This window comes from Gouania willdenowi, chromosome 7 (genome assembly GCF_900634775.1).
Source record: "Gouania willdenowi chromosome 7, fGouWil2.1, whole genome shotgun sequence".
NCBI classification, from domain to species: domain Eukaryota; kingdom Metazoa; phylum Chordata; class Actinopteri; order Blenniiformes; family Gobiesocidae; genus Gouania; species Gouania willdenowi.
In genome coordinates, this window is record NC_041050.1 from 38,723,204 (window position 1) to 38,750,037 (window position 26,834).

Genomic DNA, 26,834 nt, shown 5'->3' on the forward strand with positions numbered 1-26,834 from the left:
AGCATGTTGTCTCACCTGTGTATTAGCATGTTAGCGTGTTGTCTCACCTGTGTATTAGCCTGTTGTCTCACCTGTGTGTTAGCATGTTGTCTCACCTGTGTATTAGCATGTTAGCGTGTTGTCTCACCTGTGTATTAGCCTGTTGTCTCACCTGTGTGTTAGCATGTTAGTGTGTTGTCTCACCTGTGTATTAGAAAGTTAGCATGTTTTGCTGATTTGTTTGTTTTCCATGTGTTTGAGCAGGAATGGGTCATAACGGCTACACCAAAGCTGGTGACGGAGTGGATGGAGGTGAGGAGGGTGGGGCCGAGGAGGAGGGCGACGGGGGAGTGGGGGAGAGAGAGGGGGAGTGGGACGAAGAGCTGGACGGTGGGGACGAATCCGGCGTCAGGATGACCCGAACGGACACGCTTCACTCAACCACCAGCTCCACCGGCACGCAGAGGAAGAGAGGACAACACGCTAAGAAACAGGTGAGATAACATGCTAACATGCTGATACACAGGTGAAATAACATGTTAAGAAAAAGGTGAGATAACATGCTAATACACAGGTGAGACAACATGCTAATACACAGGTGAGACAACATGCTAATACACAGGTGAGACAACATGCTAACATGCTAATACACAGGTGACACACTAATAAAGCGATGACACATACCGCGGTTAAACCGGTTGAGAAAACTTTTGAGTAATAACTCGAGACAAATGATGTCATTTCCTCCACAGGTGCAGGGGACCAATCAGGTGCAGCGAGCTCCTCGAGCCTTGTACTGTCTGAAACTGAACAACCCGATCAGACGTGCAGCGCTGCACATTGTGGAGTGGAAGTATCCTTTACCTGGTTAGACAGGTTAGATAACTCACCCCATAGGTTAGTTAGCTAGCTAACAGGGTTAGTTAACTCACCCATTGGTAAGCTAACTAGTTACCAGCAAGATAAACATTTTATCTAATGTGTTAGGTAAGTAGTTAAGGTAATGGTAAGTGAGTCATTAGCAGGTTTGTTTCGTTAGGTAATGATCAAGTTCATATTTATAATTCTATTCAGTAAAAAGCTTTCGTTAGTGAGTTTAGCTACTTAGGGAATAGTTAGCATGCTGACTAGTTATCATTGCCCCGCCCCCTTCCACTGATTGGATGTGACCTTTGACCTGCCCTCTCAGACCTTTTGACATTTTCATCCTTTTGGCTATTTTTGCCAACTGTGTAGCTCTGGGAGTTTCTAAACCTTTCCCTGAAGACGACTCCAACTCCACCAACCACGACCTGGTGAGAACATGCAACATGCTACACATACTTTACTGTGTGTCTGTGGTGTTCATGTTGTGCTAATGTCGTTTTGATGCAGTCTCACAAATAAAACATATGAAGAAACACAAAACAAACAAAGGAAAGAATCATTCAAATCACCTCAGAGGTTTAGAGTAAAGTACCGTTTGAAGTAGTAGTAAGTACTGAGTACTGAGTGAAACAGTACTTTCTGCTCTGCTGCGTCTCATTCCTCCAGTGTGTGTCTGTGTGCTCATGCTGTCACTTTGTGTTTCCCACATAATGCTCACACTGACCCACAAACACACACACACGCACCCATCAAACCCTCACACATCCACACATTCAGACCCAAAACAACTGATCACTTTCGACAGATTAATTAACATTAATGAATTCATTATTATTGATCAATCATGACCCTGATGATGATGATGATAAGTTCTATTGAATGAACCCATAATCAGTATTATTGTTTTAATCTGCTCATGTGTTCAAACACTTCCTGTGTTTCAGGAACAAGTGGAGTACGTCTTCCTCATTATCTTCACCATAGAAACCTTCCTAAAGATCTTAGCGTACGGCCTGGTGATGCATCCCAGCTCCTACATCCGCAACGGATGGAACCTGCTGGACTTCGTCATCGTCATCGTTGGGTAAAAAAACATCACACTTTGGTCTTGAAAGTTCCCCTCAGTGTGAGAACACAACGGTAACACAAGCAGTGTTGTTTCATGTCTTTCTGTTGTTGTTGTTCATTGTGTAATTGTTTGTGTTTCTGTGGTTGTTTTGTGTCATTTTTTTGTGTTTCTGTTGTTTTTTTATGTGATGTTTTTGTTTCTATTAGGCAAGGCAAGGCCAGGCAAATTTATTTGTGTAGCGCATTTCATACACCAGGCAACCTAATGTGCTTTACATGATCAACAAGTGCAACAGAAAACATTCAACAGTAAAATCAGCAGCAGAAACATTTAAAATCATCAGTAAAAACCTTTAAAACACAACAAACACATTACATCAAGAACAACATGACCAAAAATCTCCCTTTCAGTCATACGCAGTGGAGAAAAAAAGAGCCTTTAACTGTGATTTAAAAATGTTCACAATGGATGTGTTAAAGTCCCAGCTCTGTTACTGTTTTGTGTGTTTTTGTTTATTTACTTTTGGGGCTGAGGTTGGTTTAGTCTTGTGTGTGTTACCAAAGCAGTGCACCTCCCAGTGGACAGGTGATGATCAGCTGCTCCTCCTCTCTGCAGGTTGTTCAGTGTCGTCTTGGAAACCATGACCCATAAGTCCAGTGGAGAACAGGCCAGCACTCACCACGTCCCAGGGAAGCCTGGAGGTCTGGACGTTAAAGCTCTGAGAGCCTTCAGGGTCCTTCGGCCCCTACGACTGGTCTCAGGGGTCCCCAGTACGTCAGTAGGTCTGAAGGAAAGGGGCGGGGCTTCCTGCCCAGTGTTGACCTGCTCATATTTGTCTCAGGTTTACAGATCGTGTTGAACTCCATCATGAAAGCCATGGTTCCTCTGCTCCACATCGCTTTGCTTGTGCTCTTTGTCATCATCATCTACGCCATCATCGGCCTGGAGCTCTTCATCGGACGCATGCACCGGACCTGCTACTATGTGGGGACAGGTAGGAACAATGCTCAGGTCTTCAGGAGAAGGTCATACTGAGGAGATGGTTTCAGATCTTAGTTTCTATGAAGTAGCAAAGTCCAACATGTCATAAGTTGCTCAGAATCTCACACTATGTAACGACACAGCTGTAAAGCTTCTCACACATTTCCATGATGTTTAAACCAGTGAGTAATTACAAGTGGAGAAAATATGACACAACACATTAGTCACGATGTGATCAGCGTAACCTCCGGCTTCTGTAAATCAGATGAACCATAGAAGCTAGTGGTGATGCTAGAATAAATAAATTAATCTAATCAATTATAGACTTTGTCTATAATTGTCTTACAACTTCTATTCTGGTTCTCCTGTTTCTTGTGTTGTGGTCTGTGCATCAGTATTATGGGTATAATTAATCACAATTACGTGTTAAAGTCCCAGCTCTTGAAAAATATACAATTATTAACAGTGGTTTAATCCATTAGCCCTATTGATCATGTTTGTATGACTTCTTGAGGTTTAACAGCAGTAAGTATTTAAACAGGGAAAGAAACAGAACATTAAGGTTCTAGTGATCCCACAGTAACATGCTGCTGCTCATGGGTCTGAATGTGTTTATGATTCTGATTCTGATTTTGATCCTGATTCACATTGTGTTTTTCACAGATAACTACGTGGAGGACGATCCTGTTCCGTGTGCATTCGCAGGTCACGGTCGTCAGTGTTCCATTAACGGCACCGAGTGTCGAGGGAGGTGGGACGGACCAAACGGAGGAATCACCAACTTTGACAACTTCTTCTTTGCCATGTTGACGGTGTTCCAGTGCATCACCATGGAGGGCTGGACTGACGTGTTGTACTGGGTGAGACACACACACGCATGCACGCATACCCACATACACACACACACACAAACACTGTACTCTGCTGTGTGTGCAGATGAACGACGCCATCGGCTTTGAGCTGCCCTGGGTTTACTTCGTCAGTCTGGTCATCTTTGGATCTTTCTTTGTCCTCAACCTGGTCCTGGGAGTCCTGAGCGGGTCCGTCTGTGCTACACCTAACATCTAACCATCCACTGGTTCCTCTATAACCAGGAATAATAACCAGAAATATTCATCAGAAAAGGGCAACTATTTGATCACAGGGTGCGAGACAACAAACATCTGAGGGTCACAAGATCAACAATCATGTTAGCAGAATATATAGAATATACGTAGCATTATCATTTTATTTTGCAAACAGTTTCTGTCAATTTGTTGTTATTTTTGTGTTCTTGTGTTGTGTTTTTTGTGTCGTTTTGTAATTTCTACTGTCATTCACTGTGTTTTGAAGTAATTTTTTGTATTTTTTTCTATATTTTTGTAGTCGTTTTGTGTATTTTTGTAGTGGTTTTCTATGTTTACTTTGGGGCTGCACAGACGTTGTCTGAGGGCCATCCGTTGCCCGTGTCCTAACGTTGGGCGTTCTGTGTGCCCTGTATCCCACAGAGAGTTCAGTAAGGAGAGGGAGAAGGCCAAAGCCAGGGGAGACTTCCAGAAGCTACGTGAGAAGCAGCAGATGGAGGAGGACCTGTGTGGGTACATGGACTGGATCACACAGGCTGAGGACATGGACGAGCTGGACGAGGACGGGAACTCACGTAAGACACAAGACCAGACTCAACAGAACCAGACTCAACAGAACCAGACTCAACAGAACCAGACTCAACAGAACCAGACCCAGTAGAACCAGACTCAACAGAACCAGACCCAGTAGAACCAGACCCAGTAGAACCAGACCCAGTAGAACCAGACTCAACAGAACCAGACTCAACAGAACCAGACCCAGTAGAACCAGACTCAACAGAACCAGACTCAACAGAACCAGACCCAGTAGAACCAGACCCAGTAGAACCAGTCTCAACAGAACCAGACTCAACAGAACCAGACTCAACAGAACCAGACCCAGTAGAACCAGACCCAGTAGAACCAGTCTCAACAGAACCAGACTCAACTGAACCAGACTCAACAGAACCAGAACCAACAGAACCAGACCCAGTAGAACCAGACAGAGCAGAACTAGACCAGATCTCAGAGCGTCTGATGATGGTTCTGTTTCAGGTCCGTCTCTGGGCGACCTGTCAGACAAGAAAAGAGGAAAGTTTGGATGGTTCAGTCACTCCAACGAGACTCACAGTAAGCTCCGCCCCCTCCTCATCATGCATTAATAATGATTAATAATACAAGGAAACTGACAGTGTCTGTAACTCTGTCTGTTCCTCAGCTAGTCTACCTGCTAGTGAAACAGCCTCAGAGAACACGGAGAACATTGACGAGGAACACACGGACTGCTGCCAGTCCTGCTGGTACTGACTGTGTGTGTGTGTGTGTGTGTGTGTGTGTGTGTGTGTGTGTGTGTGTGTGTGTGTGTGTGTGTGTGTGTGTGTGTGTGTGTGTGTGTGTCTAACTGACTGTCTGTGTGTGTGTTCCAGTGCTCGTCTGATGAAGGTCGGCTGCTGGTGAGTTTCTGACCTGATCAGGTGATCAGGGTGTTGTGGTGACTCTGGTGATTAGACCATGTAGTGATCATGTAGTGATCATGTGACTACACAGTCGGATGTTGCGTCGCTGGAATCGCGTCTGTCGCCGAAATTGTCGAACGGCCGTTAAATCGGTGACGTTCTATTGGCTGGTTCTGCTGCTTGTCTTCCTCAACACGTCCCTCAGCGCCTCAGAGCACTACGACCAACCTGACTGGCTCACACAGGTGCAAGGTAACAGACTACCTGCTCTGATTGGTCGCCACACACAGCCAATCACAGACAGTGTGTGTACTTGGTATTGTGTTGTCACTGAGTTGTCATTGAGTTGACATGTAATTGTTGTGGTTGCGTTGTGGTTGTTGTTGTGTAACAGGGGTATTCCATAAAGCGGGTTATGTTCAAACTTTGAGTATGTTCTGGCTGAAATGAGGGAAACTCTGAGCATCCCATTCCTGAAGGCGATGTATGCTCTTCTCTGAGTCTGTTGCCATGGTAACATTCTCCGTGAACTAAACCTGCTCACTGGCAGGTTTTGTCTAAGAAACCCTGGGTTTCTACCTGGCTCCGCCCACCTGAACACCGCTTCTCAAGGAACACTTTAGTGTACATTGACACTCTTCTCTGACACACATTAGTAACATCACACACCACACACGTGCTCACATCAAATGTGCTGCTTGTGTTTTTTTGCAAACAGTAGTTTTCTTTCTAACATTGCGGATGCAGAGCATTAGGGAAAGACACTGAGAGGTTGATCTGCATTAAAACATCCACTGACATCTGTAGTAAAGTTCCCTGGTTACAAACCTGTCACACAGTGGGTAAGGAGGTGCGTTAGGGAGTGTAGGGTTGGGGGTTTGAATCCAAGCTTAGTCATATTTCTTAGGCCATGGCTATTGATACGGAAACGTATCAATAGACTGCCAGTCTATGCATACGCAGCGGCCCTCATTGGCCAGTTTAGGTCACGTGATAGGTGCATTACGTGACTTAAAGTTCCGTCAGCTCATATTCATTTTTAGCTAACCCGCTATCCCTTCTATTTTAGCCCTAACCCTAACCCAGGAAATACCCTAAAATGTTTATTTTTTTCCTGTAGGTTTTTTTAAAGGTGGAATTTGCCATGTTAAATATGTTAAAATGAAAAATAGATATGTAAAAAGTGGGATTCAAACCCACGGCAGCCGAAGGAAGAATCCTGGAGTCAGGCGCCTTAGACCACCATCCTGACACGGTGAAAACACAGGCACATTACGGCTTTTGTAGAAAAGGTATTTTTTATGATGTCTTTTTTGGACGTCCAGACGACTCTGATGACTACATTACAATAAAAATCATTATAAATGACGCAACGTCAAGCGGCCGTCGCTGTCTTTATAGCCACTGTAGCCGGAGGGCTAAACACTTTCCAACTTACTGGGACCAAATAAAAGTCGAATACTCCTTGAATACATCTTTTAAATTATAATTACATTTTGAGTGAACTCATCCTTTGAAAACTCCATAAATTGAACATTTAAACTGTAAGTACAAGTGGAGCTGTCTTTGAAAAGTGCTGTGTGCGGCTGTAGAAGAATTGATCAGCCCTCCCAGCGATGCTGCCCCGCCTCCACAGACAGAATCAGAGACCCAGAGTTTCCCATCGCGGGGTACGTTGACCCAGAGTTTATGGATAGACTCGGAGTTTGTTGAACCTCCTTTCTGGAATATACCCCAGTTGTGTTGTTATTGTTGTGCAACAGTTGTGTTATTGTTGTGTTGCTGTTGTGTTGCAGACATAGCTAACAAAGTGCTGCTGTCCCTGTTCACGGTGGAGATGTTGTTAAAGATGTACAGTCTGGGTCTGGCTCATTACTTCGTGGCGTTTTTTAACCGCTTCGACTGCTTCGTGGTGTGTGGAGGCATCGTGGAGACCATCCTGGTGGAGATGGATATCATGCCTCCTCTGGGCATCTCTGTGCTGCGCTGCGTGCGCCTGCTGCGCATCTTCAAGGTCACACGGTGAGGACAAGGTCGTACACACTCTTTGATCAACTTAGTGTAGATTAATACCTGAGAGTCACTAGATAACACCAGTCTAACTGTAACATCTGATCACGCCCCTCGCTCAGCACACACACAGGATGCTGATTGGTGTATCCTGTGTCTGTGCAGTCATTGGACGGCTCTGTCCAACCTGGTGGCATCTCTACTGAACTCCATGAAGTCCATCGCGTCTCTGCTGCTGCTGCTCTTCCTCTTCCTAATCATCTTCGCTCTGCTGGGCATGCAGCTGTTTGGAGGGAAGTTCAACTTCGACGAAACGCAGACCAAACGCAGCACGTTCGACGCCTTCCCTCAAGCACTGCTCACCTGCTTCCAGGTGTGTGTGTGTGTTGGCGCTCTGTGACAAACTGTCCCTTCTTTAATGTGTAACATGTGACGTTAAGATCTTGACCGGTGAGGACTGGAACGTGGTGATGTACGATGGCATCATGGCGTACGGTGGCCCCGTGTTCCCTGGAATGATCGTCTGCATCTACTTCGTCATCCTCTTCATCTGTGGAAACTGTATCCTCCTTTAACACTCCTCTGTGGTGTTGTGTTGTGTTGTGTTGTGTTGTGTCGTGTCGTGTCGTGTCGTGTCGTGTCGTGTCGTGTCGTGTCGTGTCGTGTTGTGGTTCTGAACACAGCTCAGACATCCTGCTGAACGTGTTCTTGGCCATCGCCGTGGACAACCTGGCAGGAGGAGATGGAGACGATAAGAACAAGGAGTGAGAGCCTCTCACAGTGATGATGATGATGATGATGATGATGATGAAGATGTTTGCTAACATTGTTTCCTGCAGCAAAAAGAAGGAGGGGGCGGAGCCAGAGGAGGAGGAGGAGCCTGAAGAAGGCACAGTGAAGGTGAGCCTGATCTCTGACCCCTGATCTCTGACCTCTGACCCCTGAGTGTTGTTCTGCTGCAGGTGGACGTGGACGAGGACACGGAGTACGAGGAGGAGGAGGAGCTTCCTGAGGGAGAGGACGGTCAGACATCTTCATCTTTATCACAAACTATCAAAAAGAGTGAAAGTTCCTCAGTGGTTACAGAGTCACACTGAACCACTCGCAGGGTTGTTATTACATGATGAGTGTGTGTTACTGATGATGATGTTTCAGAGGGAAGTGTACAGCTGAAAATGGCTGACTTGGCTCCGCCCAAAGAGAAAGTTCTTCCCATTCCTGAAGGAAGTGCTTTTTTCTGCCTCAGCAAAACCAACCCGTGAGTGTGTGTTACTGTGTGTGTGTGTTACTGTGTGTGTGTTACGTTACTGTGTGTGTGTGTGTTTGTGTTACTGTGTGTGTGTTACGTTACTGTGTGTTTGTGTTACTGTGTGTGTGTGTTTGTGTTACTGTGTGTTTGTGTTACTGTGTGTGTGTTACGTTACTGTGTGTTTGTGTTACTGTGTGTTTGTGTTACTGTGTGTGTGTTACGTTACTGGTTGTGTGTGTTACGTTACTCTGTGTGCGTGTGTTACGTTACTGTGTGTGTGTGTGTGTGTGTGTTTGTGTTACTGTGTGTGTGTGTTACATTACTGTGTGTGTGTGTGTTTGTATTACTGTGTGTGTGTGTTTGTGTTACTGTGTGTGTTTGTGTTACTGTGTGTGTTACGTTACTGTGTGTGTGTGTGTTACGTTACTGTGTGTGTGTGCTACGTTACTGTGTGTGTGTGTGTCACGTTACTGTGTGTGTGTTACAGTGTGTGTTACTATGTGAGTGTGTTACACTGTTTGTTACTGTGTGTTACGTTACTGTGTGTGTTACACACTGTCTGTTACTTTGTGTGTTACTATGTGTGTGTTGTTGTTGTTCTTCTGATGTCAGTTGTGCGTCTACAGGATCCGTGTCTGCTGCCACACTCTGATCCATCATCACATCTTCACCAACCTCATCCTCGTCTTCATCATCCTCAGCAGCTGCTCATTGGCTGCCGAGGATCCAATCAGAGCGCATTCCTTCAGGAACAATGTAAGTCTCACACAGAAGTGGAACCACGTTTTAAAACTAAACAATAGGATGGAATCATAGTGAAAATGTTTTTCCATTAATTCATCAATTCTGGTATTTTTAAAAATTATACCAGAATTCTATTTTCTGACCCTCTTCCTTTTTTCAGAATTGTGGAGAGAATCCAATTTATTTTTGAAGTTGTGTTAAAATTCAAAAATATTCCAACATCTAAAAATTGCTTGTGACACAACACAAAATTACAACAAAACACAAAAAAGTTACCTTAACTACACAAATCAGAAAGGAAAATACAAAATCCAAAATGACACAAAAGAAAACTTGCATTAACATAGTTTGGATTATAAATAACTTAAAATATGATAAAACGTCATAGAAGTCGTGTGTGTGTGAAATAAAAATATTCAACCAATGATCATCAGTTAGGTTTAATCCACTGTTTATAAGAAAGAGGCTTTTATTTACATTTTTGCTGTTAAGTGAGGGGGCGGAGCTCCTACAGATTAAACGCCAGCAGAAGTGGGTCAGTGACTAACCGGGTTACACACACACACACACACACACGGAGCAGCTGTTTCTGTAAAGACACTCAGTAACAGCAGCTGAGCATTTACACACCATCAGGTGATGAAGTCCGCCCATTTTTCTAACTAAAATTTTCAAAACAAATTGTAAAAATATGGTCTTGTCTCATCCTGACTACAGTTGAGGAAAAAAAAAATGAAATTGTGTTCAGAACAACCTAAGAATGTTTGACCAGAGAAACAAGCTTTGATGTAAATTTTCTGTGTTCAAAACAGGGGACGGGACTTAGATAAGCAAACTGCTTCTCTCGTCTCCTTTTTTGGCATGGACGAAAAAAAAAAAAAAGTGAATGTAACCATGTTAGAAATAAACTGAATAAATAAATAAATAAATAAATAAATAAATACATAAATACATAAATAAATAAATAAATAAATAAATAAATAAATAAATAAATAAATAAATAAATAAATAAATATCTTTCAGGGCTTGTTGTGTATCTTTAAGGTGAGGGAGAAGGAAACTAGAAAATGAATATTTGAGTTTAAATGTGCACTGGGAAGGATCTCCATACAGAGACCAGTCTCACATATTTGGTTAGCTTGGCATGTAGCAGCCATTCCCACAAGTTTGATTAGCTTAGCATGTAGCCACCAGTCCTACATGTTTAGTTCGCTTAGCATGTAGTGTACAGTAGGTTACAGTGTGTGTGTGTGTGTGTGTGTCTGCAGATCTTGGGTTACGCAGACTACGCCTTCACCTCCATCTTCACTGTGGAAATCCTGTTGAAGGTAAACATGAGCACTACTCGTTAGGTCTGCTTTCACAATAGAGGTGCGTTATAAATAAAAGCATGACTTCCTGTGTGTAGATGACTGTGCACGGAGCGTTCCTCCATCAAGGATCCTTCTGCAGGAACTGGTTCAACCTGCTGGATCTACTGGTCGTCAGCGTCTCACTGGTTTCCTTCTTCCTGCAGTGAGTGTTTGATTCTCACTGCTGCCCATCAGCTGACTAGCTCCGCCCACAAATGTTGTTAATTACAGTAGGGTCATCTATCTATAATGCAAGAAAGGTCTGTGTGTGTATCCGTGGAGCAAATATCTCCCCGACGCAGTGTCTGATCAACCTGAAACTTTGTCAATGGCTTGCGCAAACCCCGAGTGTGTGCATCCGTAATTTTGGAGTAATTTGGTCATTTTAAAACCAATTTGAAATTATCAATCCACACTGTGGAACTTCTGTCAAACATTGTTTTAGAATAGTATAAAGGTTACTCTTTTTTGGGATATAAAACAATTTTTCTTTATGCGACTATGGGTTATTTTACTATTTGTGAATATTTAAAATCCTTTGCATGAGGCCATTGTAGCTTGACTCTGTGTCTAATAATCATTTATTGTTTACTGTCCATATCTCAGAAAGTATTCATCCATTCAAACAAAAAAAAGACAGTGTGCCTATTGAATTATTAAGAAACAATTAGTGAAAATAGGCGCACGGTGGCTTAGTGGTTAGCACGTCCTCCTCACAGCAAGAAGGTCCAGGGTTCAAGCCCTGGGGTGGACACTTGGGTCCTTTCTGTGTGGAGTTTGCATGTTCTCCCCATGCTGCGTGGGTTTCCTCCGGGTACTCCGGCTTCCTCCCACAATCCAAAAACATGACTGTAAGGTTGATTGGAGTCTCTAAATTGCCCATAGGAGTGAATGAGAGAGTGAATGGTTGTCTGTGTCTGTGTTGCCCTGTGATGGACTGGCGCCCTGTCCAGGGTGTACCCCCGCCCAGCGCCCTATGAGAGCCGGAGATTGGCACCGGCAGACCCCCGCGACCCTGTTAAACGGGAATAAGCGGGTATGAAAATGGATGGATGGATGGAATTAGTGAAAATGTCTGAATTTTTTTAGACGAAAATGCGTCCTGAAAATGTGTTGAAATGACATGGAATGAGCCAGTAGCCCCGTATCTTATCTAAAGCTACAGGATGTGACGCTGCAGTGTCCTCTAATTTAATATCACAGATGGTCATTTACATGTTGCTGTTAGATCTACGTTTCTGTAGGTCTCTGTAGACCTTTCATTGACTCCTGGTGACCTCCAGTGTTGGAAGTACATGGGTTAAGAACCAACGACTCACAGCTTTGTGGACTTGAAGCACGTGCTGAGTTTGATTCCCCTGTGTGTGTGTGTAGCTCCAGTGCCATCTCTGTGGTGAAGATCCTCCGTGTTCTCCGAGTCCTCCGTCCACTGAGAGCCATCAACAGAGCTAAAGGACTGAAGGTAAACACAGCAGAACAGATAGATGTTGGTGAGAGAGCATTGTTACACTCAGACCTGTGTGTGTGTGTGTGTGCGTTTGTGTGTTACAGCACGTGGTGCAGTGTGTGTTTGTGGCCATCAGGACCATTGGAAACATCATGATTGTTACCACGCTGCTGCAGTTCATGTTCGCCTGCATCGGAGTTCAGCTGTTTAAGGTGTTACACACACACACACACACACACATACACACACACACACACACACACACACACACTCTCTCTGGACAGTCGTCAGGTTTCCTGTGTTTTGTGTTTCAGGGAAAGTTTTATCGCTGCACTGATGAAGCAAAACACACACCAGAGGAGTGCAAGTAGGACACACACACACACACGGTTGTGCGTCTGAGTACAGATGCTAATGTGTGTGTGTGTGTGTGTGTGTTTTAGGGGAACCTTCGTCGTGTACAAAGATGGAGACGTGAGTCACCCGATGGTCAGAGAGAGGATCTGGTTGAACAGTGACTTTAACTTTGATAACGTTCTGATGGGGATGATGGCCCTGTTCACCGTCTCTACCTTTGAAGGATGGCCAGCGTGAGTCTGACTTTGATCAACACCATTAACTCCTTTGATCTGTTGATGACAATTCACTCACAAATAACTCAAACAGCTCTGCATCAAAGCCTAATTACGATAAATATACTTCAGATTAACTGACTGTAAACCTGGAATTATTTCATAATTAGCTCATTAATAACTGAAAATCCACTCACAATTAATAATAATATTCCATTTCATTTATAAGCGCTTTTCAAAAACCCAGAAACTTTACAGTTGTTAATACAATTACACTGAAATTAAATAAAGGAAACAACAACAATTAAGGTAAATACAGAAAATAAATAACAATCATAAGTTAAAGCTTGTGTGAAAAGGTAAGTTCACAACTCAGCTTAGCTACAGTGTTAGCTGAGTTGTTAGCTACAATGTTAGCTCTGTTGTTAGCTTAAATGTTAGCTGAGTTGTTAGCTTTAGTGTTAGCTGTATTGTTAGCTGAGTTGTTAGCTGCAGTGTTAGCTAAGTTGGTAGCTGCAGTGCGTTAGCTACATTGTTAGCTGCCTTAATGCTACCACTCACTCATTTTTATCCCCTCCTACAGTCTGCTGTACAAAGCTATCGATGCTAACGGAGAGAACTCTGGTCCGATCTACAACTACAGAGTGGAAATCTCCATCTTCTTCATTGTCTACATCATCATCATCGCCTTCTTCATGATGAACATCTTTGTCGGCTTCGTCATCATCACCTTCAGAGAGCAGGGAGAGCAGGAGTACAAGAACTGTGAGCTGGACAAGAACCAGGTACCAAAACTTTTTTTTAATGAAATACAGCAAGAAAGTGTCAGACACTCAGTGAAGTAAAAGATGGTTAGAACCAGCTTACGGTTAAAAAAAAGAAAAAAATTCTCCGACAGGCAGAGAGTTTCATTCTACGAAGCACCACGTCTGAAGGAACCCACGTTTACCACAACTCCACTGGTGAACAAGTAAATACAAACCAAAGTAAAAACCAACGTTAAGCTGAAGAAACCCTTAAAGTTAACGGAAAAGACCTGCAAACCTGAGTCATTGATTGAGACTAAAACTATGACTAAATTAATAGACATTATCGTCAACTTATAAAGGACAAAAATAGATTGTGACAAAAATCCAATCAGAAGACGCGAGAGTTGTAGCCTGGAGTCCATCCTTTTTTTTTTTTTTTTTTTTTTTTTTTTTTTTTTTTACCTTGTCTGCACATGCTTTCGAAGGTTAACACTACAAGAAGTGCAATCTTTTGACAGCAATGCATATTTTATTATTGCAATTAAATAAATTTATTTATTTCATTGCATAATTGTGACCGTCACCAGCCCTCCCTAGGGAAGGGTAAGAAATACTTTATTAAAGGGAGGATGTAAAAAAGAGAGGGCAGTGTTACACCAAGGTGAGGGGTTGGAGGGGGGTGGGGAAGTTAGCAGGGAAGAGGGATACAAGATAGGATATGGAATGGGTGAGGAATAGTTTTAAGTGATGCGATGTGAAATTGTGGTTGTGTATATTGTGTTTATTGTTGTGTTGTCAAGCCAGTTTGGTGACCAGTGTGTGGTTTAGGAATAATGGTGGTGGCTGTGAACAGAGGAAGAGGTGAGTGGAAATTCCATAAAACAGGTATTTGGGAACAACGTGTCTAAGGTTGAGCCCAGTATGAGTGTTATCCCACAGCCCAAGGCCAGTGCATCCATGACAAATGTATTTCCAAGTACCGCCACTGCAAAACCCAAGAGCCGCCCCCGGGCCCGAAGAAGCAGTCAGGCCAGCAGCAAGAGCAGGCAGCCTAAGGGCCCCCAGCGACCACCCCACGGCCAAGCAGTCCCCCGAACGCCCCCAAGATCCCAAGCCGAGAGGCAGCCATCGCCCCCCCATACACACCCGAGAAAGCCCCAAGGAGCCAAGGACCCAGCGCACCACGCCACCGATCCCACCCCCAACCCCCAGACCCCCCACCCCATCGACCCCCCCACCCCCCCACCCCACCCCCGCGCCTAACCCCCCGAGGGGAGGGCCCAGAGAACTCCCTGGAGTTCGCCTGGAGTCCATCCTAATCTCCTTGTATTATTCATACAGGCGATTAGTCTGGAAGTGCTGACCAGGCATTTGAGTTCTGGTGGTTGAGCGGGGCGGGACTAACACATGCAGAGTAACCAATCAAATGATGAGCAGATCTGACAATAGTGCAACAAGCGTAGTTATTTTTCCCTAAACGGAGCCAATAGACTAAAACAGTGCGGTACAGACTTACAGTTTTAAAGCCTCTTCTTGTTGTGGATTCAACAATTTATCCAGGTCTTTTAAAATAGAGCAGAGTGCAGCTGTAAAGGTCTTGTCGGCCGCCATGTTTGTTTTGATACTGCTTTGCGCTGGTGTTATGACGTTTTTTTCCTGTTCGGCTCTCATTGGCTCGGCCAACTATTGCACATTTTTATTTGCATTATTATGGGAGAAAGATACCATTTCAAACTTGACTTGTCTGTTTTTGTTGTTCAGTACTGCTTTTGTTTTGTATTAAAATAAAGATGTGTTGAAATAAAGTTAAATTTGTGTTATATATTACATATACACACAAATTACAGTAGATTTAGTTTGTTTCCGATACCAGCAGTAAAACATTGTCTAGTAAATGGTGTAAACAGTGTGTGTGTGTGTGTGTGTGTGTGTGTGTGTGTGTGTGTGTGTGTGTGTATTACAGCGTCAGTGTGTGGAGTACGCACTCAAAGCTTCACCTCTGAAGCTTTACATCCCCAAGAATCCCATTCAGTTCAAGTTCTGGTCCATTATCAACTCCACCTGCTTCGAGTACGTGATGTTTGTCCTGATCCTGTTGAATACGGTCACCCTGGCAGTGCAGGTGGGTGGAGACAGACTCTGTGTGTGTGTGTGTGTGTGTGTGTGTGTGTGTGTGTGTGTGAAGCCTCACTGTGTGTGTTTAAACCTCTGCAGCACTATGAACAGTCCAAGACCTTCAGTCACATCATGGACATCCTCAACATGGTTTTCACTGGTTTGTTCACTGCTGAGATGCTCCTCAAACTGCTGGCTCTGCGCCTCAGGGTGAGCAAACTCAGCGTTCCCCACGTTTGGTGTTTTTTAATCTTATCTTTCATATTTTCATCTTTGTCTTTCTTCAGCATTACTTTGTTGACGCCTGGAACTCCTTTGACGCTCTGATTGTAGTGGGCAGTGTTGTGGACATCGTGGTCACTGAGTTCAGCGTGAGTTCACGTCCCTAAAACAGATCTATGTTCAATATTCATATTCATATTATTGTCCTAATAATCATTGTCTCCAATAATTAGTGAGTATGGCATTTATGCTTATACTTTTATAATTTGTAACTTTTAATTTTTTATTTTTTTGTGAAACGGCATTGACTTTTCAGCTCAGAGTGTAGAGCTAGTTAAACTAGAGGAGCTGCTCCACTTTTCACCTTCAAATCTATTCACCTACGAACCATTCAACCTTTAACATGTTCAGTTTTCAACCTTATTGCTAATGTTAAGCTATTGCTAGGTTAATGCTTAGCTTATGCTAGGTAATGTTATTGCTTGGCTAATGTTAAGTTAGTGCTAATGCTAGGTTAGTGCTAATGCTAGCTTAATGCTTTTGCTAGGTTAATGCTAATGCTAGGTTAGTTCTAATTCTAGGTTTATGCTATTGCTAGGTTAATGCTAATGCTATGCTAATGTTAAGCTAATGATAATGCTCGTAAATGATAATGCTAATGTATGCTAATGAAAATGCTAACTTAAATTAATGTTAATGCTATGTTATTGCTAATTCTAACTTATACTAATGCTATTGTTAATGCTAATGCTAGCTAATGCCTATGCTAGGTAATGCTAATGCTAAGCTTATGCACTGCCTCCTCACTTATATTTTCTTCAGAAAAAGCTAATATTCCAGTCATTGTTGATATTGTTTTGTCCTCATTGTGGTTAATGGTGATTGTTGTCGCGTTTTGTTGTCATTGTTGTTTAAGTCTATCATTGTTAATGTTTTTTGGTTTCAATAATAATCATTGTTGTCAATAATCAATAAACGATTAACCAGTATGTTGTTGTTATTATTGATATGAGTTTGATTATTGATTATTATTGATAAGTGTGTTGGTCTTCCAGAGTGGAGAGGACAGCTCCAGAGTGTCCATCACTTTCTTCCGCCTGTTTCGAGTGATGCGATTGGTCAAGCTGCTGAGTAAAGGGGAAGGGATTCGAACCTTATTGTGGACCTTCATCAAATCCCTTCAGGTCAGAGGGGCGGGGTTTAAAGGATCCGTTACTATAGATGTATGTAGTGATGGAGTGAACCATGCTCTTCTTCTCCTCAGGCGTTGCCGTACGTGGCTCTGCTCATCGCTATGATCTTCTTCATCTATGCCGTCATTGGAATGCAGGTCCTTCACTTAAGATACACTCACATTGTTAGTGCATTGGTGTTGGTTAGCTTAGCATGTAGCGGCGCTGAAGGAAAAACATCTGAGATAATCATTAGGATCTTACTTTAGGATTAAGTTAGCCCAGAGCTAGACTTTTTCTGCTCTGTTCTTCTCTCTGCAGACGTTTGGGAAAATAGCGATGCAGGACTACACTCAGATCAACAGGAACAACAACTTCCAGACATTTCCTCAGGCAGTGCTGCTGCTCTTCAGGTGATACTTTAGACCTCTAACTAACTGACTGACTAACTCTAGCTGACTAAGTCCCTGACTAACTTTAACTAACTCTGACTAACTCTAGCTGACTAAGTCCCTGACTAACTTTAACTAACTCTGACTAACTCTAGCTGACTAAGTCCCTGACTAACTTTAACTAACTCTGACTAACTCTAGCTGACTAACTTTAACTAACTCTGACTAACTCTAGCTGACTAAGTCCCTGACTAACTTTAACTAACTCTGACTAACTCTAGCTGACTAAGTCCCTGACTGACTTTAACTAACTCTGACTAACTCTAGCTGACTAAGTTTCTGACTAACTTTAACTAACTCTGACTAACTCTAGCTGACTAACTTTAACTAACTCTGACTAACTCTAGCTGACTAAGTCCCTGACTAACTTTAACTAACTCTGACTAACTCTCTGACTATGTTGCTTTTTATGTAATATTGTAAATATCTGTAATAAAATTGGAGGAGATCCCAGGCAGAATAGCTCCTGCAATAAGTCAGGAGCTATTGGGGCTCTCAATAAAATGAAATGAAACTCTCTGACTAACTCTATCTGACTAAGACTCTGACTAACTCTGACTAACGCTATCTGTGGTTATCTCCAGGTGTGCTACAGGTGAGGCGTGGCAGGAGATCATGTTAGCCAGTCTTCCAGGTAAACGCTGTGACCCAGAGTCAGATTATGAGCCTGGAGAAGAGTTCAGCTGTGGAAGTAACTTTGCCATCGTCTACTTCATCAGTTTCTTTATGCTTTGTGCCTTCCTGGTGAGTCTGTGTGATGACCTCTGACCTTTGACCTCTGTCACATTAACACTTTCATATTTCCTCTGCCTCAGATCATCAACCTGTTTGTCGCCGTCATCATGGACAACTTTGACTACCTGACGCGTGATTGGTCGATCCTGGGCCCCCATCACCTGGATGAGTTTAAGAGGATTTGGTCTGAGTACGATCCAGAGGCCAAGTAAGAAACTTCTGATCCTGACTTATCTTAACCTGACTTATCCTACTTTATTTGTTCTCGTCATATATGGATTTCTCTGCGCTCATCTTGACATATCTAATATAATCCTGACTTATTTTATCCTATCTTATCATATTTAATATGTTATTCTGTTTTATGTCAGAGGTCGTATCAAACACCTGGACGTGGTGGCTCTGTTGAGGAGGATTCAGCCTCCTCTGGGCTTTGGGAAGCTCTGCCCTCACAGAGTCGCCTGCAAGGTAATGCAGAGGGCAGCAGAGCGCTGACTTTTCAAAGTAAGAGCACGGCCTGACATGGTTTTCCCTCCTCAGCGCCTAGTGGCCATGAACATGCCTCTGAACGCCGACGGCATGGTGACCTTCAACGCTACGCTGTTCGCCTTGGTACGCACCGCGCTCAAGATCAAGACTGAAGGTACGAAAATCATTAGAAACAAGGCCACGGACCACAGATTGATCACCTTTTGTTCCCTGTTTTTAAAGCTTAACATTTAAGAATGAATGTTTTATTTAGGTGCACAATCTCAATGTTTTTCACCAATAATATGTGAGGCGTTGATTGTAAAGTTGCTCATGCTAAAATAAACAGAAACCTTTCACAACATTTAGCAACAAACATTTAAAAAACTTTTGTGAATTTTATTACTTTTGACCAGATTTACAGCAATTTTTGTGAAACTTATGAGACTTTTCTTGTAAAAATATAATGTGATGTTAAATTTAAATGTTAAATCTAAATCTAAATGTTTAATGTTAAATCTAAGTGTTAAATGTTAAATCTAAATGTTAAATGTAAAATTTAAATCTAAATGTTAAACTTTAAACGTTAAATTGAAATGTTAAATGTCACGGATGAAACGAAATATTTAGCTAATATGCAAATTCACCGGAGTTACCAAAATAAAAGCTCCATTGACGCGAACGAGCGCTTTTTACGGTCTATTCAGAAAGGGTGATTATGCTCCACATTTAGATTTATCATTTAACACTTATATTTAACATTTAGCATTTAGATTTAGATTTAAATGTTGTTGTTTATTTTAGCATGTGCAACGTTACAATCGGCGCCCCTTAAGGTTCAAATCCCACACTGAAGTCCATTAAGCCCTAAATACTCAGTGGGAGCTCAGTGATAAACACGTCATCAGAGGGCGCTGCAGTGATATAAATCAGCTGACCACCTGAGGGGAGGAGTGTCAGCTAACCCCGCCTCTTTACCTGATCCTGTTGCTAGGAAACCCTGAGCAGGAGAACGAGGAGCTGAGGGGGATCATCAAGAAGATCTGGAAACGGATGAAACCCAAACTGTTGGACGAAGTAATTCCTCCTCACAAAGGTAGAGTGTGTACGGAGCCAGGAGATGAACATGTTTGTGTTTACTTTGTGTACTGTGTCTACTATGTGTACTGTGTGTACCTGCTTATCAAATGTACATGTCTGTCCTCAGAGGAGGAAGTGACTGTGGGAAAGTTCTATGCAACGTTCCTGATCCAGGATTACTTCAGGAAGTTCAGGAAGAGGAAGGAGAAAAGAGGCCTGCAGGGAGAGTCGGACGAAACCAACTCGTCTGCCGTACAGGTCGCTTAGCAACACACAGTGATTACTGATAATATGGTATTCAGAGCAAACCTTTGTTAAACAGCAAGCTTTATCAGGACAGGGGATAAGTAGGTAAGTAATCCGTAGGTAGATGAACAATTAATAAGTAGTAGGTTGATAAGTATGTACAGTGGGGCAAAAAGTATTTAGTCAGCCACCAATTGTGTAAGTTCTCACTCTTAAAAAGATGAGAGAGGCCTGTAATTTTCATCATAGATAAACCTCAACTATGAGACAAAATGAGAAACAAAAATCCAGAAAATCACATTGTAGGATTTTTAATGAATTTATTTGCAAACTATGGTGGGAAATAAGAGGTCAAACATTTTCTGTAAGTCTTCACAAGGTTTTCACACACTGTTGCTGGTATGTTGGTCCATTCCTCCATACAGATCTCCTCTAGAGCAGTGATGTTTTGGGGCTGTCGCTGGGCAACACGGACTTTCAACTCCCTCCAAAGATTTTCTATGGGGTTGAGATCTGGAGACTGGCTAAGCCACTCCAGGACCTTGAAATGCTTCTTATGAAGCCACTCCTTTGTTGCCCGGGCGACGTGTTTGGGATCATTGTGGTGCTGAAAGACCCAGGAACGTTTCATCTTCAATGCCCTTGCTGATGGAAGGAGGTTTTCTCTCAAAATCTCACGATACATGGTCCCATTGATTCTTTCCTTTACACGAATCAGTCGTCCTGGTCTCTTTGCAGAGAAACAGCCCCCAAAGCATGATGTTACCACCCCCATGCTTTACAGTAGGTATGGTGTTTTATCTCCTCCAAACACAATGAGTTGAGTTTTTACCAAAAAGTTCTATTTTGGTTTCATCTGACCATATGGCCTTCACCCAATCCTCTTCTAGATCATCTAAATGTTCTCTATCAAACTTCAGACGGGCCTGGACATGTAGTGGCTTAAGCAGGAGGACACGTCTGGTACTACAGGATTTGAGTCCCTGGTGGTGTAGTGTGTTACTGATGGTAGCCTTTGTTACTTTGGTCCCAGCTCTCTGCAGGTCATTCACTAGGTCCCCCATGTGGTTCTGGGATTTTTGCTCACCTTGTGATCATTTTGACCCCACAGGGTGAGATCTTGCGGGAGCCCCAGATGGAGGGAGATTATCAGGGGTCTTGTATGTTTTCCATTTTCTAATAATTGCTCCCACAGTTGATTTCTTTACACCAAGCTGTTTACCTATTGCAGATTCAGTCTACCCAGCCTGGTGCAGGTCTACTATTTAGTTTCTGGTGTCCTTTGACAGCTCTTTGGTCTTGGCCATAGTGGAGTTTGGAGTGTGACTGTTTGAGGTTGTGGACAGGTGTGTTTTATACTGATAACCAGTTCAAACAGGTTCCATTAATACAGGAAACGAGTGGAGGAGGAGCCTCTTAAAGAAGAAGTTACAGGTCTGTGCGAACCAGAAATCTTTCTTGTTTGTAGGTGACCGAATATTTATTTTACCGTGGAATTTACCAATAAATTCATTAAAAATCCTACAATGTGATTTTCTGTTTTTTTTTTTTTTTCTTATTTTGTCTCTCATATCTGAGGTTTACCTATGATGAAAATTACAGGCCTCTCTTTTCTTTTAGAACTTGCACAATTGGTGGCTGACTAAAATACATTTTTGCCCCACTGTATGTATATATATATATATATATATATATATATATATGTCAGTGGGTGATAGGTATGTGTGTAGGCTATCAGCAGATGATGAGTATGTACTGTAGGTTACATACATAGGAATACGATCACTGGGTTTGTATGTAGACAATAAATACATATGTAGGCATGATGTGTAAAGTACGCATGATAATGTGATAAGTTGGTTGAGATCTGTAGGAAGTGTATATGCATCCAATAAGTATGTAGGTAAGAGATTAGTAGGCAGGTCTGAAGGTATGTTGGTTACACATGTGTATGTGATAAGTAGGCATGTGATAAGTAGGTTTGTGATAGGTAGGTATTTGATAAGTAGACATGTGACAAGTAGGCATGTCATAAGTAGGTATGTGATAGGTAGGTATGTGAAAAGTAGGTATGTGATAAGTAGGCATGTGATAAGAATGTATGTGATAAGAGGGTACAGTATGTGATAAGTAGGTATGTGATAGGTAGTTATGTTATGTGAAAAGTTGGTACAGTATGTGATATGAAGATATGTGGTAAGTAGGCATGTGATAAGTAGATATTTAATAGGTGTGTGTGTGTGTGTGTGTGTGTGTAGCTGTGTAAGGCTGGTCTGAAGACTCTCCAGGACCTGGGTCCAGAGATGCGTTTGGCTCTGAATGCAGACCTGGAGGAGGAGGAGGAAGAGGTGGAGCTCGGGGTGGAGGAAGACGAGGTGATGAAGCTTCTGCACCTCTTCCTCAGAGTTTAATGACAGAGCAAGAACCTAAAAGCTGTGTGTGTGTGCGTGCATGTGTGTGTGTGTTTGTGTGTGTTGGCAGGGGGGGAACGGGTTTGGACCAGAGAAGAAAAAGAGAGGTTCTCTACTGACACCTACTGGTAAACAAACACATTGTGTTGTTTTTGTACCGACTCATCTCAGTCTAAACCAACATCACAGGTCCAGGGTGGGTTGTTGGTACCGACTTATCTCAGTGTGACTAACCTCACAGGTCCAGGGGGGGTCATAGGCGTGTCTAACGGGGGTCTGATCCACCGTGTGGGATCTCTCACGCTGATGTCCAACGGTAACGAACACGAGGAAAACGTTCGTCATGGAGACTCAATGTCTTCATTTAACCGCCATCACCACCACCACCAATCAGCAGGGAGGAACGGACTGGTAGACTTCGCCCACAAGAGGCCTTCCTACCACAAGCACAGCAGGTGAGTTTAGTTTGAAACATAAAGATATCTTTAATGACAGCAGCTACATCCAATCATGTTGTGTTTGTTTGTTTGAAGGCGGGACTCCAGGGAGCGATCCTATAGGAACAGAGACATGGAGACGTACGGAGAAACAGGACACATGGAGGAGGACAACGACAGCATCACGTCTACAGATAGGTACAGACAGACAGGTACAGACAGAAAGACAGACAGGTAAAAAAAGACAGACAGACAGGTACAGACAGACAAGTACAGAAAGGTACAGACAGGAAGTAACTGACTCAGACCAACTATTTCCACTTGTTTATATTTCAGATATTTTCCAGACGAGTCGTCCTACAGAGAGCACTACGATGTCCACGACCCCTACACCAACAGTAACTATGGTAACGGCTACGGAGAGGGCCGCAGGACGACTCGGCGCCGCCTGCTTCCTGCCACGCCCACTGGTAATTCTAAGCCTAGCTCGTGTGTCAGACTGGGTTTGGACTGAGTCCAGTGTTTGTTTCTCAGGACGAAAACCATCCTTTAACATCCAGTGTCTGAGGAGACAGGACAGTGATGACCTGCCCATGCCTGGAACATACCACCCTACATCACCCCCCCGCAGAGCACGCACACAGGTAACACACACACACGCACGCACATACCATTTAGCATGTTTCCCTCTAATGAATAAGTAAAGTAGGTGGATCTCACAATGGGAGCAAAAAAAATGGCATTAGGACATGCAAATACATGAATGCAGTGGGCGCAATGCAATTCATCAAGTTTGGAAATGTTTGCGGTGATTATTTTAGCACCGGAAAATAGTACGACTGACAAGCAGGTACAAACACACGCAGAGATCCACTGCAGTAAATGTTTATACAAAACACAGCGGAGATGGAAAAAAAGGTTACAGTTAACCGTTCTAGTATGAGAAAATAATTTCTCTCCATGTTTGGACTGTAAAACTCTCGTGTTGCGTTGATGGCAGGAGCATCAGGTAGGAATGTGTAATTTAAGAGTGTGAGTGACTACTCAGGAGGTCAGACCTGCTGGATGATGGTCAGTAGATCATCTTCAAATGGTGCTGATCGACTGATTGACAGACTGTGTTGCTGCATTAACTCAGATCAATGGCATCAACCGATCAATAGGACATTTCTGTCCAAATCTGCCTGTTTTAAGAGCAAAGTTACAGTACCTAGCAGAACACCCACAATAAATTAAGGGGGAAAAATATAGGTTTTAGGTTAGTTTTTAAAGTTATTATTTGTTTTTTTGAACATTTTGTGTTTGTTTTGTTTTCTACATTATTAAATGTTTGTGCAGACAGAGAAGTCAATCTGCCTCCAATTGAACTCACCCCTCCACATTGAAAGAGCAAAATGTTTATATAAATAGGGCGGTCTCAACCATGTCTATACGTGCACATATTTGTGACGCAATGTTAGTGAATTAGGGTTGCACCTGTTTACCACCCTTTATTTCAGATCTTAGTGAATCTGCCCCTTAGTTTTCTATTTTGGCAAAGTAGAGAATTACAATATTGCCTATAACGATAAATGTATATATATATATTAATAGCTTATTTTGTATTAAATACTGGTTTTAGGACTAGTTTCTTTCTAGACTTCTCAGAACATTTAAATAGATGATCAGAGTGTGTTCCAACTCAGACCTTCATCTGAACACACTGCAGAACTCACTCACACGTTCTGTCACTTAGAGGAGAATAAGACAAAGCTGTTTGTTAATAAATGTGTCTTTGTGGTATTTTTCATCAGGAAAAAGGATTTATCTCTCTGGTCAGACTTTATTGAGTAATTTTTTTTAAATTAAGATTTTTATCATATATCGCCGTTTTGAGATATAATATATAAAATATGATATAATTGAGAATAATATAATTGATATGAGGTTTTGCCCATATCGCTCAGCTCTAGCGCACACACACACACACACACATACACACACACAATGTGTGCACACAGGTAGAAAAACTACAGCTGACTAACCCCGCCCGCTTCCAACAGCGACCAATGAGCAGCTACGACTCCCATCACTCATCAGCCCACTCCTCCACACCGTCCTCGGCCTCCTGGGCCAACCCGTGTCCTCGCCGCGGCCGCCTGCTCTACGCCCCTCTCATCCTAGTGGAGGAGGAGGGCAGCCCTCCATGGGGGGGCGGAGTCAACGAGCACAGTGGTGAAGGGAAGAGGGGTGGAGTCGGAAGAGGTCAGAGAAATATCATCTTTTGAGTTTTAAAAACCTTAGAATCTTGAAACATGTTTCATCTGTAAATGTCTCCATGGTTTGCCACATGGGAGGAGCTTGTCAACTCACTTCCTGTTTCATGTTCAGGAGTCAGCGTCACAGGTGCTGCTCCCAGACCAGCCTGGTGTGGTGGCCCTGCTGGGTCACCAGGTAAGACCGCACAACACTGAACAGGTTTTGTTTTGTTTTAAATGAATGCATTTTTGACATATCATGTGACCATGTTTTAGCCCCGCCCCCCTACCGTGCGTACACCACCCTGAGGGTCCCGTCCCAGCTTGGGTCCCAGTTGACGGAGAAGCGTGGGTCAGCTGACAGCCTAGTGGAGGCGGTGAGGAACGTCAACGTTCAGGTCTGAGTGGAATTCTTGTTTTCTGACCCTGATCTTTGTTCTGTCCCTGTCCTCCTTCAGGTCCTCATCTCTGAGGGGTTGGGTCTCTATGCTCGTGACCCAAAGTTTGTGGCGTTTGCTAAGCGTGAGATCGCAGACGCGTGTCACATGACGGTGGATGAAATGGAGTCAGCAGCCAGTGACCTGCTGGGCTCAGCTAGCCACGCCCTCCTCAGCGGCTCCTCAACCACCGCTGACCCCGCTGGTCTCTATAGCGACGAGGAGCCAATCCGGACGAGCCGTGAGGAGGACGAGCTCGCCGATGAGATGACCTGTGTCACGTCGTTCTGACATTGTTAAAACATCGTTTTAACTGGATATTATAGTCACATGATGACCAGGCGCAATCTTATTGTTTACTAGCGGTCTCTATGGCGACGAGGAGCCAGTCAGGATGAGCACGCCGACCACATGACCTGCTACCTTTGCCGTGACATCAGGAAGTCACGTGGTGATGTTTTAGCATGCTACAGAAGGCAAGCAGCTCCTGGACAATGATGTGAGCCACATTATGTGATGGAGAACAGGAAGTGGTCCATTATTTCAGAATAAAACACAAATGGTGACGGGACAGCTCACATTAAAGCTACAGAACAGATTTAAAACACGTCACATCCTCCATCATTTGTAGGACAAAATGTTTCCAAAGACACAAACATTTTACATTTGATATAAGTTGGTGTTGCATTTCCCGCTGAAACCAGGTGTGTGGTTTCACACTGAGCGACAACATTCAGTGTGTGTGTGTGTGTGTTTTGTACTCTCTGCAGTGTGTGTCCTTTTTATTCTCACTCTTTGTGTTTTAAATGACAAATAAAAGCCAACCAACACAAGCAGCCTCTCCGTGCTTCATTGTGACACAAGCCCCGCCCCTTTTCCCTCTGACCCCGCTCAGCTAGTGCTGCTACGTGCTAGCTCCAACTCAGCCCAGCCCTAATGTATCATCAGAACTAAATGAGTGTATAAAACATACAGCGCTAAGTTACTAATGTTAATAAATGTAAGTTTAGACACAGACGAGATGTTCACTAAATGTTTTTCAGAGACACTCAAAGGTTTCCTCCACTTTAAACAAAGTCTGAGCACTTCAACAACAAGCGCTCAACAAGTCGACTGTCTCATCACAGCTCTCTTAAAAGTTAAAAGTTGCACATTCGAGTAGACAAAAACGGACAGAAAAAGTGGTAAAAAACAAAAAGGTTCAAAGTGTCATTATTGGAATAATTAGTTTAAACTGGCAAATAATGGGCATGGCAAATTAAATATGGTGCAGGAAAGGGTTTATGAGTGCTTAAAATGTCTT

The 26,834-nt window shown here is 43.1% G+C and overlaps 1 protein-coding gene across 1 annotated transcript; it reads left to right on the top strand.

Moving 5' to 3' along the window:
• The first annotated feature begins 334 nt into the window (after nucleotides 1-334).
• Nucleotides 335-26,156, top strand: LOC114466627 (voltage-dependent L-type calcium channel subunit alpha-1D-like). Its single transcript, XM_028452220.1, has 49 exons — nucleotides 335-473; nucleotides 732-832; nucleotides 1,169-1,274; nucleotides 1,791-1,930; nucleotides 2,531-2,685; nucleotides 2,757-2,909; nucleotides 3,560-3,756; nucleotides 3,833-3,936; nucleotides 4,384-4,535; nucleotides 4,996-5,070; nucleotides 5,159-5,240; nucleotides 5,488-5,648; nucleotides 7,193-7,418; nucleotides 7,572-7,779; nucleotides 7,847-7,967; nucleotides 8,095-8,170; nucleotides 8,246-8,306; nucleotides 8,369-8,429; nucleotides 8,562-8,664; nucleotides 9,282-9,411; nucleotides 10,668-10,727; nucleotides 10,808-10,914; nucleotides 12,126-12,213; nucleotides 12,303-12,410; nucleotides 12,513-12,565; nucleotides 12,642-12,788; nucleotides 13,354-13,555; nucleotides 15,483-15,641; nucleotides 15,734-15,844; nucleotides 15,922-16,005; nucleotides 16,912-17,040; nucleotides 17,121-17,186; nucleotides 17,350-17,441; nucleotides 18,065-18,224; nucleotides 18,296-18,423; nucleotides 18,587-18,683; nucleotides 18,756-18,858; nucleotides 19,678-19,779; nucleotides 19,891-20,021; nucleotides 22,268-22,388; nucleotides 22,483-22,548; nucleotides 22,662-22,875; nucleotides 22,954-23,055; nucleotides 23,194-23,327; nucleotides 23,392-23,501; nucleotides 24,900-25,101; nucleotides 25,228-25,290; nucleotides 25,371-25,471; nucleotides 25,553-26,156. The coding sequence occupies exons 1-49, from the start codon at nucleotides 393-395 to the stop codon at nucleotides 25,820-25,822; spliced, it is 6,003 nt and encodes a 2,000-aa protein (XP_028308021.1). The 5' UTR covers nucleotides 335-392; the 3' UTR covers nucleotides 25,823-26,156.
• The last annotated feature ends 678 nt before the right edge of the window (nucleotides 26,157-26,834 follow it).

Bases quoted from the DNA above. Each gene is read 5' to 3' on its own strand.
- LOC114466627 (XM_028452220.1), top strand. From the start codon at position 393: ATGACCCGAACGGACACGCTTCACTCAACCACCAGCTCCACCGGCACG. The intron at 9,412-10,667 runs GTAAGTCTCACA...GTGTGTCTGCAG, and splicing joins CGCATTCCTTCAGGAACAAT to ATCTTGGGTTACGCAGACTA. The intron at 15,845-15,921 runs GTGAGCAAACTC...GTCTTTCTTCAG, and splicing joins TGCTGGCTCTGCGCCTCAGG to CATTACTTTGTTGACGCCTG.